The sequence below is a fragment of the Vanellus vanellus genome (genome assembly GCF_965231255.1).
Source record: "Vanellus vanellus genome assembly, chromosome: 1".
In the NCBI taxonomy this organism is placed as follows: Eukaryota; Metazoa; Chordata; class Aves; order Charadriiformes; family Charadriidae; genus Vanellus; species Vanellus vanellus.
The window spans coordinates 104,290,442-104,305,786 of record NC_138905.1 but is presented as its reverse complement, the minus strand read 5'-3'; the positions used below and the strand labels follow the sequence as shown (position 1 = coordinate 104,305,786).

Below are 15,345 nucleotides of genomic sequence, written 5' to 3'. Positions count from 1 at the left end.
CCCCGCCTCCATCCGCGGGGAAGCCGCTCCCGGGAGGGGCAGGGCGGCCCGGCCCGCTCCCTGCCGTGCCCCGCCGGGGGGGCAGGGGGCGCTGTCGCCGCCGCCGCCGCTGGGAGGGCCATGGCGGAGGAGGTCGGGGCTCCGCCGCAGTTCGGCCGCCCCGCGCCGCCGCCGCAGACGGGCTGGGAGCGCCTCAGAGAGCTCTGGCGGCGGGAGTGAGGACCGGGGCGGGGCGGGGCGGGGCGGGGAGGGCTGGTCTGGGCCGGGGCGGGCCGCGCCGCTGCGGGCATCCGCGGGTGTCCCGTGGCCGGCGCCCAGCCCTGCCCTTCCCTTGCAGCGAGCGGCAGCGGTACCCGGAGGAGACGGTGAACATCATTAAGTCGGCCTTCACAGGGGGAGTCGTCGGCTGGGTGTACGGCGGGCTGCCGGCCTTCTACCAGGCCCGGAAGGCCTTCATCGAGGGCAGCCAGGGGGAGCTCTTCCAGAACCGCGCCGATGCCGTGGTACGAGCTCTACAGGCCCGGCCCGGCTGAGCCCAGCCGCGCAGGCGGGAGCCCCCCCGCCTCTGTGTGTGCGTGTATGTGTGGAGGGGGGACAGGGGGTTACATGGGGGGGTGTGTGGGGGAGCGAGGGCGGCGAGGCGTCCCCGGGCCGGGCCGGTGAGGCGGTCACCTCAGACAGGCCCCCGTGTTGCGGATTAAGTTGCGGGTTGGGGCCCCGCAGTTTGCGGTGGCACCGGAGGGCCGGGGAGGGCGGGCGGCCGTGGCTTGGTGAGATGGGTGACAGGCGGCTGCCGGCGGGGGGGGACTACTGCTGGTACCGTTTGGGGCAAACAGCGGCGGGGTGTTTCGCTGTAGGTGGGTACATAAGGTACAGGCTGCTGCGCTGGTTGTTGGGAAAGCGAGCTGCGCCCCGACACCCAAATTCTGCTGGGTTAACTTGAAAGAAGTCGTCCTTAGAGGAAAAAGTTGATGACAACGTTCACCGTTCTGTGCCATGGCTAATTAATATGTCTTGAAAAGCCTCCTGGCATTTAAATTTTAGTATGTTGGTAAGAGACTTCACTGCATAGTGTCGCACCGGTGCTGTCCTCTTATTAATGTGAGTTATTTAAGACCATTTAAAGTTGTCTTAGCTTATTACTACAGCTCATGACGCATTTGTAACATTTTATAGATGTAGTTGACCTTTTAAGGGGTTGCTATTCAATTAAAGTGTTGGTTACCTGGATTATTAGGGGGAAAAAACCCCAACCCATCCCTTAAATCTGCCTAATTTTACATAATTCACTATTTAGAGCAGCCTGCAGAGTACCGGTGCCCGGCTGCACTCTGTCCTGCTGCTGGCTCTCTTGTGTATCTGCCCCTGGGCTGAGCGCTTACAGGCACTGGAAAAGAGAATTTATTTTCTTTCATGGTATTAACTGGAAGATTTTTGTTTTTTATGAAGCTTCTGTTTACCACGTCTTTTTAAAAGCTGCCTGCTGCCAAACTTGTGAGCGCCAGTGCTAAACTGCGGAGCTCGATAAGTCTCTTAACGTTTAAAGTAGGTGGTTATTATTTACTTACTATGGTTATTTTTTATTAATGATTGTTATTTATTAATACTTATGAACTTGTAATAGCGAAGAACTAGTTTCTAGTTTGTCCCCCATTTCTTCTCCTCTGCTGCTTTCCTGTACTGTCCTCAGAATGCTCCCCCTGTCCCACCAGATGTATTTCAGCAGCAGGACTAGAAAGACCAGTTGACGTTACAAACTGGAATCAATTCTTGGTTTTCCAGTTGGTGGCTGGTGCAAACACAAGCAGCTTTTTCTCTGCAGATAACCAGCTTGATCCCTAAGGGTTGGGGCGTCATTCCCAAGTGACGCCAGTCCCACAAGCCATTCTGAATACACCAGATCACAGTGGACTGGTGGCGCTGGCGAGGGAGAGCAGGGCTGTGGTCTGTAATGTGTCTCCTCTCTCCCCCTAGCAATCCGCGCATCGGGCTGGTCTCAGGAGTTTCATCCGCTATGGCTGGCGCTGGAGCTGGAGAGTGGCCGCTTTTGTGACAGTATTCAAGTAAGTGTTTCCCAGTGGCAGTGGGAGAAGAGCTGGCTTAAACTTAAGCGCTCGTGGCAAGGAGCCCTTCCTCCCGGCAGCGCTCGCAGCTTCTTGAGAGGCTGCTGGTGACTGTGAGGCTCAAAGCATTGAGTTCACAGTGGGTCTGATTGATAAGACATGAGCGTGAAGAGGATTTAACTTTTTATAATTATCCCAGATTTCATGGAATCACGGAGTTTTCAAAGTTGGAAGGGATGTCTAGAGATCATCTAGTCCCACTCCCCTGCTAAAGCAGGATTGCCTAGAGCACATTACTCAGGACTGCATCCAGGCGGGTCTTGAAAATCTCCAGAGAAGGGGACTCCACAACCTCCCTGGGCAGCCTGTGCCAGTGCTCTGTCACCCTCACCGTAAAGAAGTTTTTCCGTGTATTTGAACGGAACTTCCTGTGTTCTAACTTGTGCCCATTGCCCCTCGTCCTGTCACTGGGAACCATTGACAAGAGTCTGGCTCCATCCTCCTTCAACCCACCCTTTAGATACTTGTAAGTATTAATAAGGTCTCCCCTCAGCCTTCTCTTCTCCAGGCTAGAGCCCCAGCTCTCTCAGCCTTTCCTCATAAGGGAGATGCTCCAGTCCCTTAATCATCTTAGATGCACTTCGCTGGGCTTGCTCCAGCAGTTCCCTGTCCCTCTTGAACTGGGGAGCCCAAAATTGGACACAGTATTCCAGTTGTGGCCTCACCAGTGCAGAGTAGAGGGGGAGAATGACCACCTTTGACCTACTGGCCACAGTCTTCCCTATGCAGCCCAGGATTCCACTGGCCTTTTTGGCGACAAGGGCACATTGCTGGGCCATGGATAATTTACTGTCTACTAGGACCCCCAGATCCTTCTCCTCAGAGCTACTTCCCATCGGGTCCGCCCCTAACCTATACTGGTGCTTTGCATTCTTCCTCCCCAGGTGCAGGACCTTGCACTTGCTTTTGTTGAACCTCATTAGATTCTTCTCTGCCCAGCTCTCCAGCCTGTCCAGGTCACGCTGGATGGCAGCACGGCCCTCTGGGGTGTCAGCCACCCCACCCAGTTTGGTATCATCGGCAAACTTGCTGAGGATACACTCTGTCCCCTCATCCAGGTCATTAATGAATATATTAAACAAGATTGGACCAAGTATTGACCCCTGGGGGACACCACTGGTTACAGGCCTCCAACTAGACTCTGTGCCGCTGATCACAACCCTCTGAGTTCTCTCCCGCAGCCAACTCTCAATCCACCTCACTGTCACCTCATCTAGCCCATACTTCCTCAGCTTCCTGATGAGGATGTTAAGGGAGACAGTGTCAAAAGCCTTGCTAAAGTCAAGGTAGATGACATCTACGAATCTCCCCTCATCCAGCCAACCAGTTATAACATCATAGAAAGCTATCAGATTGGTCAACACGATTTACCCTTGGTAAATCCATGTTGACCACTTCCAATAACTTCCTGTTCCTCAACGTGTTTGGAGATGACATCCAGAATGAGTCGCTCCATTACCTTCCCAGGGACAGAGGTGAGACTAACCGGTCTGTAGTTCCCTGGGTCCTCCTTCTTGCCTTTTTGAAGATCGGAGTGATGTCAGCCTTCCTCCAGTCCTCAGGCACCTCTCCTGTTCTCCATGACCGTTCAAAGACGATGGAGAGTGGTCTAGCAATAACATCTGCCAGCTTTCTCAGCACTCGCGGATGCGTGCCATCAGGGCCCATGGACTTGTGAATGTCCAGCTTGGCCAAGTGGTCTCTGACACGGTCCTCCTCAACTGAGGGAAAATCTTCCTCTCTCCAGGCCTTCCCCTTTGCCTTCAGAGTATGGGATTTGTGAGGGACAGCTTTAGCAGTGAAGACCGAAGAAAATAAGACATTCAGTTACTCTGCCTTCTCTGTCTTCCACCACTAGGGCACCTGTCTCATTCACCAGTGGGCCTACATTTTCCCTAGTCTTCCTTTTTCTATTGATATACTGAAAGAATCTCTTCTTATTGTCTTTAACTGCAGTGGCCAAGCTGAGTTCTGATTGAGCTTTGGCCCTTCTCATTTTCCCCCTACATAGCTTTGTTATATCTTGATAGTCCTCGTAAGTTGCCAATCCCCTTTTCCAGAGAATGTAAACTTTCCTTTTCTTCCTGAGGTCCAGCCAAAGCTCTCTATTTAGCCAGGCTGGTCTTCTTCCCCGTCTGCTCATTTTTCGAGACACAGGGATGGCCTTCTCCTGTGCTTCTAAGAGCACCTGCTTGAAGTATGCCCAGCCTTACTGGGCACCTTTGCTCTTCAAAACTGCCTCCCAAGGGACACTCTCAACCATGCTCCTAAACAGGCTAAAATATTCTTCTAATGAACTGACACAAAAACTAAAACCAGAAAAGCGCTGTTCTTTACATCTAATCTTTTCTGTTATTGACTTGAATACTGTTCTTCCCTGTACTTGATGGCTTCTTTCTGCTTTTGCTTCATCTCTCTTTTTTTTTTTTTTTTTTCATTTTTCTCTGGGAGGGTGTTACAGTGTTGTGGAAGAGCTTTCTTTCCCCGGCTATTTTTTCTCCTTTTTGTTATGTCTCATTACTCCTAGTTTGTATACACTGGCATTACTCACTCACTATTCTTTTTTCTTGTCCTCAAATGCTTGCAGATGGTCCTCTTGTTATACAGGAGTCACTGAACATCAGATCTACCGGTTGTGTATACCTCTTTAGGCCTTCAGATTTTTCCTACACACCCAACCAACGCTGAGATAGTGTTCCGCTTCCCTCATTTTCTCCCCTGGATGTGTCAGTGCATTTCCCACAACATAGCATCAAACCAAGCATGCTCTTCCAAATAAAGCCCTTTTAAACTAGGAATATCTCCTTCCCTGATGTTCAAAATGGTAAATTTATGTGTAGTCCTAAACCTGCATTGACTATATCTGCAGGTATGTTCTGTTTAAATTCCCCTTCTGCTTTTAAGATACCAGCAGTATTGAGTAGTGTTATTTTATATTTCTGTCACCCTCATTTTTTTGTTCCTTTCTGAACTTATTCCTCGATCTGTCTTGATTTCTTTGGTTCCTTTTGGTTTAGCATCTGTTCTTAGGCTTAGTTAGCGTACTGTTTGCTTTCTCTCCTGGAGTTTTGGATTTCTTTAGATTTTCCTGGGCATGACATGCAGCCTCGTCGTCTTCCACCAGATGTCTCTCCTGCAGTCACATCACTGCCCTTTTTCACCACCCCTTTGGAAAAGGCTTTGAAAGAAGATACCTGCCACTCCCTCTCAATTGTTTCTGTGAAGTCCGGGTTGAAGATTTTGTCCTGCGGTTTTGTGAATTTTGAGTTTTGCAATTTGAAACCAAATTGTTTAGTTTTTTTTAGGCGAGGGTGAGGTTACAGCGGTGGGATGGAGAGGAAGGTCATTGTTGACTTGCCGGTGTCATGCAGGAGGCTCGCTAAAGTGCTGGGGAGGATGTGGCTGCTGAACTGAGAACAGAGAGCATTTTGGAGCTTAATTGATGTTTTTGGAGGAGATGGTGCACGCACCCTGGTGGGAAATGTCATGCCACAAGAGTAGGTGACCCTGATGGTGTCATGAGTGTGACTTAGCTCTAGGGGTGGGGGGGACTGTTTATCAGGCAAGATCTTCCTGACACATGGATTCATCTTTTGGGCGTAAAGTTACTACATCAGGACTGACTGACAACAGGACCTTTTAATTGCTCAGTTCCTTTTGTCCTTGAATATCCAATGGAAAAAAAAAATATCCTTGAGTAAAAAGAAAAAGAGAGAATATCCCAGATGCAGGCTGGGAATGCTGGTATTCCCCGGCCCCTGGCTGCGCAGCTGCCTGCAGTAAAGCCCCAGAAATCAAGGCACTTGTGGCTGGCGCATGTGTGCTCTGGACAGATGGGCAACGAGGCAGTTAGAGGCAACCTGAGGGTTGGCTTAATGAAATCCAGCTTTATTTCAGGCTGTGTCTTGCTACCTGTCTTTTTCCACGTGCAGCTGCTGACTTCTTCTGTGCCTTATCTTTGCAGCACGGTGAGCACGGGTCTGTCTGTGTACCGCAATAAAACCACCATCAGTAATTTTGCTTCGGCAGGAGGTAAGACTGCTGTATCTTTGCAGACTTTTCTCTTTACGAGCAAGGGTCGTAAACGGAAAAGCATAAGCAGAAACCTGTCTCTTGGATTTGAGCAGGTCTCTAGCTTCCTTGCTCCTGGGTTTTGTTTCCTGTTCTACCGACTGCCACTGTGACTTTGCTCCGTTGTTTGACTGCTGCATACTTTTATTTGTAACACAGAGATATCGATGCACTTCTGAAACCGTTGGGGAGTTTTGTGGTTATCAGTTCATCTTCAAAGTACTTGCTGGAGTTTTTTTGGGTGAAAAATGCTTGTGTAGGGTAAAGGCAGCATTTAGTGTTTAACCTGCTCTCATAACCACCTGCTTAGCAGGGAAAGCATTTCTTATTTCCACTCTGTATAACAGTTCAGTGGCTGTTTATAAACTACCCTTTTTGTGCTAAGTTTTGCATGGCCGCTTTTGTAAACAGGGCTCTGGGTAAATGATCTGCGTGTTCAGTTTTACAGGCTTTGTAGCCCATGCAGTTGGATATGTGTTTTACTGATCTTTTCTACCTTACATGGAAGCTACTATTATTAGCTGCTGTTGAATAGAAAAAAAGAGAGGGGGGAGGGATCACGCTCCAGCCTGGAGAGAGCTCGGTTTTACCTTCATAGATACTTTTACTTCTTAGTGTTTCTTGGGGAGTTTTCCTGAAGCAGAAGGGGCTTTGTGCAATGTTTTAGTGCAGAGACCATGGTGACTGTATGGTGAGGGTCCCTCCCACTGGCCACAGGTTTCTCCTCTCTTAAGAAGCAAATGTCAGCTCACGGAGAGGAGAAACGCAGCAAAGCAGCTCCCTCTGTCTGTATGTGATGGCTGGTGGGGGGCTGTTTGTGGTTTCAGTGGGGTTTTGGTTTTGTTTTTTTTTTTAGCCTTCACAGGAGCCCTTTTCAGAATGCACTTGGGCCTGCAGGGACTGGCAGGCGGCTTCGTGTTCGGAACAGCGTTTGGGTGAGTTGCGACTGCTGCCAATGAGTGATGGAGGCGCAGCTACTCTTTAAGGGAGTTGGCTAGATGATAGCCTCACACACCAAGCCATGAATTATAGGTGGAGCCACAGAAGCTTCCCTTCCTCTCTTGCCTTGAGGGATTTTCTGTATTTCTCTTGGGACCTCATGATGATGACTTTTCTTCCAAACTTTAAACTGGTTTGGTTTTTTTCTTCTTTTTTTTTTCTTGATTTGTGTTTTGCTGCTTCCTCAGTGATAAGAACTCAGTGCTCTCAATAGAGCTTCTTACTTGCTGCTATTTGCTTATTAGAGGAGACACTAACTCCTGTTAAATAGGAAATTACGCTGATGGGTTATAGACATGTCTCCTGTCCCCCTTCCTTGGCGTGGTCATTGATGAGCTCAAGTGGTCATGCACAGAACCATTGGACATCTGTTCTAAGGAACTGTGTTGTCTGGGGGTAAAGGCAGGAGTGTAAGACACAGCTTCTGGGCTCTCTTCTCAGCTTCATCAGCAGCTGCTCCTGTAGGAGCTCGGAATCCAGACAGCGCACAAGGGGTGTTGGATGTCATGATGACACCTTTTGAAGAAGGGGGCACCCTGGGAACTGCCAGCCCCCAGGTTAGGAATTTGTGTAAAAGTGATTTTTTTACAAAATAGGCCCCATCAAAGCCAAAAGGCAGAGCAGCAGCCGTTAGGAAATGCTGAGGAAGAAACTGCGTGGTTGAGTTGCACAACCCAAGGCTGTAAGGTGGCACATCTCTTCATGTACGCCTTGCAGTCGTGTATCTCCAAAAGTATCTCCTAAAGCTCCCTGGGGCATGGTGGAACCCAAAGTTCTCTCTCGAGGGCTCTGTCCATCAGGACAGTGACCTCTTAACTCAGGAGAAGTCTGACATTTCAAGCAGAATTGGGATATCATCTCAAAGTACTGACTTGTGAATATCCTCACAAGTGAATTTGGGGATCCTGCCTGGACAAGAGAATGAGCTTTATATGTGCTACTGAGCACCATCAGGATGGTGTCAGCTGTGGGCATGCCTGGAAGCAGCCTACAGAGCTTTACTGATGAAAACACAGGTACTGGACAGAGCTGGACAGAAGCAGGGGTGTGACTGTCTGAATTATGGATTAGGTGATCTAGAGGGGTTATTTGGGCATCTTAAATCCTTCCACCCTTTTTACCTATGTGTGCCTGTCAATGAGTAAATTCAAAATATGTTTTCGAAGGGGCTACAGTGAGTCACAGCTGAAGACGGGCTGTGTTTGGTGGCTGACAGTAGAATAGGACTACCTTAGTTTGTGATGTGATGTGAGTATTGGGGAACGTTACGCTCCACTGATGTGGTGGCTGGCCCCCGCATGCTCCTTTTGGTGATGCCAGTAAGTTATTACTCTTGTGTGTCCCCTGGGTGACTTGTGACTTTTCTGCTTCTTCCTCTAGGATCCCTGCAGGGGGCCTCTTCATGATAATGCAGAAGCTTGCTGGCGAGACCCTGCAGGAGAAGAGAAATCGTGAGCGCAGGGAGCTGTATGAACAGAAGTTAGCAGAGTGGTAAGGAACAGGTCTGCCTGTTTGAGTCTTTGACTAGAAATATGTCCAGGTCTGTGTGGTTCAAACGTTTAAAGAAACCGTGACACACTAGGTTTTCTAAACATCGGTTCTTCTGCTCTTCAGTTTTTGGTGTGTTTCACATACCAGTCTGAGAACTGCTGATTTAGTCTTCCCAGCCTTAGATGTTGCTGCTTGTTTTGTAACTAGGTATTTTGTTAAAAATTCATGCCCCCTCCAGCCCAGTAACTGCATCAGTTTTTCACTTTTGCTGTGGCTGAGAAGACAAGCAGGACAAGCACATTAGTATTTCTTTACTGAGAGAGTCCAGAACTCCGTCTTTTTCTTCATTGCTGCCTTCTTTCCGCTCCTGTTAAAGAGAGGAAAGAAGAAGGACAGCTGGAGGCTTTGGCAAGAAAAGGCTATGACACTGGTTGCATGACGTGCTAAAACTCACAAATAGCGCCGGTTCTAGAAGAAACTTTTCAAGAGTAGGGATTTTGCAGCGATGCCTTTGTCAGAAGGATACAGGCATAAAATTACTTTGCACTCTCTGTTCTCTCGTTAGGCAATCCAGGCTCAGTGTGATGGAGGTCTTAGGCCAAACGGAAAGCAATGCCCAGGGAGGACCAGAGACAGAGCGAGCAAGAGAATCTACAAGCTACTGAGTCTTCCCCAGATCTTTGTTGTAAGCAGCTACAAAGTGTTTTGATTCTGCTGGTGAAAGGCTTCAGTGAAGGGGTCATGGAAGTCTTCTGTGAACACAGTTATATCCTGTGCACTTGTGAAAAAGCATTTTGCTGAAAACATTGTTCATGGATGCATATCACTGCACAAGAGCTTGAAGGGCCAAAGCTGTTCCACCTCAGAAGGTGGAAATGCAGACTAGGAAGTGTCATCTAGGTTTGGCAGGGCGTGAGAGCAGCCCCAGTGCCTCTTCTAGAACCCATTTCACTGCTGAAAATGTCCAAACCACTAGTGACGTAGAAATAATCAAAGTAAAGGAACCTATGAATAGTTTGGATGCTAACGGTACCCTGATTCCAAAAGCTGATTATGCTCTGGTGAAAGCTGCTCTCCAGACAGCGCCTGAAGACTTGCTGTCGAAGTGCGATACAGGCAGCACTGGAGCGAGCGGTTCTCTTCCTCTCACCGTCCCCCTCCCACAGCTTGACTTGGCCTGGCTGGGACCAGAGCTGTTTTGCTGACAGTGGTTTCTTCAGGCTTTTTGCAGAAAAAGACACTTGGTTCCTACAGTACTTGGGGTATTTTGCAATCAATGTTGAGGAAGGGTAGAGGAGCCGGGAATGATATGGAAATGCCCTGAAAAGGACATGCTTTGAGTTCCTCAATAGAAATGTGGCTGAGGGGGCCACAAGAAGGATGAGTTGTTTCTGGTGGTGGTGGTGGAAGAATTGGCACTGTGGGCAGTTTTAACAGCAATCATTTAATTTGAAGGTTGGAAATCAGGGGATTACCTTCGGGGGAAATGTGGTTCAAGATCCTCAATAAAGCCATCGAGCAGTGGTGATTGTGTCCATAAGATCTTTATGTTAGTACAGTATGTACTTTATGTTAATACAGTATTTACATTAGAGAAATGTACTTGAGCAATATCCCACGAGAAGAACTCTATCTGAGATCCTACCAGCGAGGCGTGAAGTCTCGTGGCAGTGTCAGACATTCCTCTGTCCGGATAGTAACAAAGACAAGAGCCAGAAAAGTGCCTGTTCTGTTTATTATTTTGTACCAGAGATCAACTGTTAAGTCATAGCTGTTACCTATGAGTAAGGCTGAAGTTAATGTCATAGTGGTGTGTACCCAGAAGGGCCAGTTGGCCTATCACCCTTTCCCTCGAAGCAGAAGGTCAGAATTCTGGTTCGCTTTCTTTGTTGGGGCTTTTCTCCTATTAAAGGGAATTATATCTAGGCAGGGGGTTCAGATCGCTGTCCCACAAGAAGAGAGTACTCAGTCTGTTCTGGTTGAATGCTTTCCTCTGTTACAGCTGATTGCTGTTGATTGAAATATGAACAGTCGATTCCACAGAGCGTATTCCACCCACCCAAAGCAGAATTTTGGCACAGCTTGCTTCCAAGAAGGTGGTGTGTTTTCTGACTTCTGAAATGAGCATTTTATTTTTTTAAACACCTCAGTGTAGTTCATTTTTCCATTGAAGAAATGTGTGTGTTTCAGGGTTGTCATCAACCGGCTTTGATTTTCCTTTTCTATGTCTAAATGAAGGATCTAAATAAGCAGAGCTATGTCTCTCCCCCTTCCAGTTTTAAGCTCTGCATTTATTGGTGATCGTAGTGTTATTGTCCTCTGCCCCCTCAAAAAACAAAATAGCAGGCATTTCTGAGTCAGGTTTTTGCCACATTGTGGTTACACACAGTGTTGTCTTTTTTTTCTTTTTTTTTTTTTTCTGTTACATCCCCACCCAATATCATAGAATCATAGAATGGGGTAGGTTGGAAGGGACCTCAAAGATCATCTAGTTTCAACCCCCTGCCATGGGCAAGGACACCTCCCACTAGACCAGGCTGCTCAAAGCCCCATCCAGCCTGGCCTTGAACACCTCCAGAGATGGAGCTTCCACAACTTCTCTGGGCAACCTGTTCCAGTGCCTCACCACCCTCACAGTGAAGAATTTCTTCCTAATATCTAATCTAAATCTACCCTCTTCTGGTTTGAAGCAGTTCCCCCTCGTCCTATCACTACATGCCCTTGTAAAAAGTCCCTCCCCATCTTTTCTGTAGGCCCCTTTAGGTACTGGAAGGCTGCTGTAAGGTCTCCCTGGAGTCTTCTCCAGGCTAAACAACCCCAACTGTCTCAGCCAGTCTTCATAGGAGAGGTGCTCCAGCCCTCTGATCATCTTTGTGGCCCTCCTCCAGACCTGCTCCAAAAGGTCCGTGTCCTTCTTGTGCTGAGGACTCCGGAGCTGGATGCAGTACTCCAGGTGGGGTCTCACCCGAGCAGAGTAGAGGGGCAGAATCGCCTCCCTCAGCCTGCTGGCCACGCAACTTTTGATGCAGCCCAGGATGTGGCTGGCCCTCTGGGCTGCAAGCACACGTTGCTAGCTCATGTTGAGCTTCTCATCAACCAACAGCCCGCAGTCCTTCTCCTCAGGGCTGCTCTCAATCCATTCTCTGCCCTGCCTGTATTTGTGCTTGGGATTGCGCTGGCCCACGTGCAGGACCTTGCACTTGGCCTTGTTGCACTTGATGAGGTTTGCACAGGCCCACCTCTCAAGCCTGCGCAGGTCCCTCTGGATGGCGTCTCTTCCCTCCAGTGTGATGACTGCACCACACAGCTTGGTGTCGTCTGCAAACTTGCTGAGGGTGCACTCAATCCCACTGTCCATGTCACCAACAAAGATGTTAAACAGCGCTGGTCCCACAATTTTATCTGTACAGCAGTTCTGATGACATTTAGCTGTGTCATTGCTCAGTCTTTCTCTATTCCTATTTTAATGGTATTTGACGTGATGTCTAAAGAATACTAATTTTCTTTTGTCTATGACCATCGATGCAAGGATGTTCTTCCATGGGAGAGTAGGAAGAGCCAAGATGTAGCAGTTGTGTGAATTTTCTCTCCATGTAAGGAAGGAAGGGCTGCTAGATATCCTTACGCTGCACATTAGCAAGGGGCAGCAGAGACTTCCATCTGTGCTCAACTCAAGATTAGCAGCCAGCCATTTTTTGCTCCATTTCCTGCTGAATTTAGTTCCCTGCACTTCCTCATTTCTTGTATTCACTGTCCAAATGGGGAGTGAAGAGTTGGTTCAGAGCTTATTTTTTAAATGCGAAGGTAAGGGATTCTTCACACCTCCATTCTGCCCCCCTCCCAGCAGAAGCGCAGCACTGAAGTTACTGGTCCACTTTCAGAGTAGGCAACACAAGTAGCGGGGATACAGTAAGAACATCTTACGCTGGATTTTGCTTTTGCAGAGAACCTCCCTTTTTGATAAGGAGAAGGAAGACCCGCTGCAAACAGTGTGGAACACCATAGCTACACTGCTCAGTTAATCCCTGACACATATTGACAGACGTGAGATACGTGGAAGTTACACTCGGGACGGTACCCGAGTGCCATTTTGTCATTGCCGTAGAGCACACCAAACAGAGCTGTTCAGCTGCATCACGTACCTTGATGCTGCACAGTCTACATTTTTAGCAGCTGCAAAATGGTGGCTGGGGCTCACGTGAGTAACTGAAAGGCTCTATCCCAGCATATAGAACAGACATCTTTTATTACTGAGGAAAGAAAACTGAGATTACCTTTTATTTTTTAATACAATTACAGGAGGAACCCCAGCAAAAAATTGTTATATACAAAATACTTGTGATAAACAAAGCAGCTCACCTGGTACAAAGCCCCAGATATTAAGCTGAAAAGGTCTCACAGAAACCATTTGTGTGCAATTCACTGAATACAGCATAAGGCAATAGAAAACATGATTCATAGTATTAAGTGCTTAAGGAAAAAATAAACCGAATAAGCTGCCCATCAAGAACATAAAACCAAACTGACGCTAAACATATTTTGTTTCCTTTAGAAAGACTTACTTAAAGCGTCACAGGAGTCTGCGGTGATGTAGAAAGGTTTGGCACAGTGCAAAAGACAAACCTTTCTACAGGATGCTGCGCAGTCATCAGTCAGGAGCAGAAGCAGAGCACGGGATAGAGGGGAAAACGTGCGGGTACAACTGTCAGAGCTGCGGCGTGGTGTGTAAGGTGGAAATGCATCGTCGTTATAGCAGGGAAGGAAGCACAATGTTGAAAACAAGCAAAGTAAAGACAAAAGAAGGGTGTTCAGCCTGCAAGAAGCCAGTAGTTTGTGCTGGAAAGGACAAGCGTCAACTGAAAGAAAAGGAAACATGAAAAGTATGAGGCACCATTGCCCATACACCAAGTCTTGCTATCAGGTCAGGCTGCCTTTTGGTAAAACTGCTTTCTGCGTCACCTGTGTTCCGCTTACAACCAGAACGCACAAGTGCAAAGGGTATTGTTTCCTTATCACCCACCTTACCACCTTTTCTCTGACAAAAAGCCCTCTGCAAGAATGTTCTGAAGTTCGCGTTTCACTTCATACAATGGAAAAGCAGTAAAAAAGCTGATGGGGCAGCATGACTCTGCAGGAGTAGAAAGGGAGCAGCACCTTATTTTTCACTAGCGACTTGATCCCTTAGCCTCTCATATCTCAATCCTCTATAAACTTCTTTTAGTGCTCCTACTTCCTCCAGCAATTTCTCTCTCAATATGTACCTGCTAAAAAAAAGGGAAATGGATGGAACATTTCTGTGCTGTGTCCTAGCAAGATAAACAGCTCAAGCAACAAAACATCCCGCAAAGGAGACAGCATGGTGCTTTCAGGCTTTGGTCTGCCCTGCTAACCACATGCATGGACAGCGCAGTAGGGGAATGGGTACAGCTTGCAGTGAGACAGAGCAAAAGAGAAAACCAAACTCGTCAAACTCAGGGCAGGGTTGAGTTAGGTTAGTATGCAGAGTCGCTTAGGAAGCTTGTTGGGGCTTGGGGCTTTTTCCTCTTTTTCCCCTCAAAATGAGAAACCACTTTTTCCTACACAGTAGGCAAGAATATCACCCAGATCAGATGAGTCCTATCCAGTGTTAGCATCCGGTAGGGAACTTCCGTTCTTCCAGTCCTGGCTGGGTAGAGAAAATGCTGGCAGAAAGCAGCAGTCTTCAATGCAATGTAAATCCCTATGTCTCTGTGAGAGACTCCCAAGAATCTGGGGAGCCTACCCTAACAAGCATTCCTAGGCAAAGCTACAAACAAAAGCAGACCTATATTTACGAAGCAAGGCCCTGAGTTACATTTCATTACAGTAGATACATGTGAGAGAACCAGTGAATGTTACAGAAATTTAAACGGGGCTTTACAAGTGCGGGTAGGGAGGAATGTGTGTAAAAGCTTGTACGTGTATGTGCAAAGGGGTGCACGTGCGTGTGCCACCACCAGTGGGCTGCGCTCTGTCAGATGTGCTCCTGTACGACTGAGTAATTTAATGGAGGAGCTGTACTTTGGTACCTGGGTTGGCGAGGCCATCCTTTCAGGAGAGAAGGGTTATGAGAACTTCTGCCACTGCAGTAGATAAGCAATATTAGTTAGCTGTTAGGTGTGCCGTCAGTAAGTATCATTCCCTAAAACATCCAATAGCACAGAATATAAGCATGAGGCATATAGTCCCACTTCAAGGTGCTTTTTCATGAAAAGTGTGTGCATTATTGCCTCTTTAGGGGAGAAGGGACACGTATCTCTAATAGTCAAGTCCAAATCAAGTCCTCCAGCACAAAGAAGAGTACTGGCAGATACCCACGCGAGGCTGAATATAAAAGAAGTTTTAGATGCTCCCAGTTGCAACATGGAGGCACAGCCTGACATGACAGTGTGTCGGGGTCTGGGGCCTCCCAAAGGCCAGCTCTACATTACTAAAGGGGTAGGTAGGCATGGGCTACCAGCTAGGGCTCTGCAGGCCCCCTGATTTTCATAGAGGCAGCATCAAAGCAAGAGGATCCCAAACTCTTGAACTGGTATGCTGAAGCAGCACCATGCCGATGACTTTCTTCTGCCCCGTTGCGGGAACACAGAGGGTTGTCCCAGTTGGAATTCCAGTGACCCCATTGTAATGAGACCACCCCACA

At 48.0% G+C, this 15,345-nt stretch overlaps 1 protein-coding gene across 1 annotated transcript; it reads left to right on the top strand.

The window, feature by feature from the left end:
- Nucleotides 1–112: 112 nt before the first annotated feature.
- Nucleotides 113–10,206, top strand: TIMMDC1 (translocase of inner mitochondrial membrane domain containing 1). The gene is made up of 7 exons (XM_082498742.1): nucleotides 113–215; nucleotides 338–503; nucleotides 1,975–2,063; nucleotides 6,088–6,155; nucleotides 7,051–7,129; nucleotides 8,574–8,684; nucleotides 9,250–10,206. Exons 1-7 carry the CDS (start codon nucleotides 121–123, stop codon nucleotides 9,347–9,349), a joined length of 708 nt encoding a protein of 235 aa, XP_082354868.1. The 5' UTR covers nucleotides 113–120; the 3' UTR covers nucleotides 9,350–10,206.
- The last annotated feature ends 5,139 nt before the right edge of the window (nucleotides 10,207–15,345 follow it).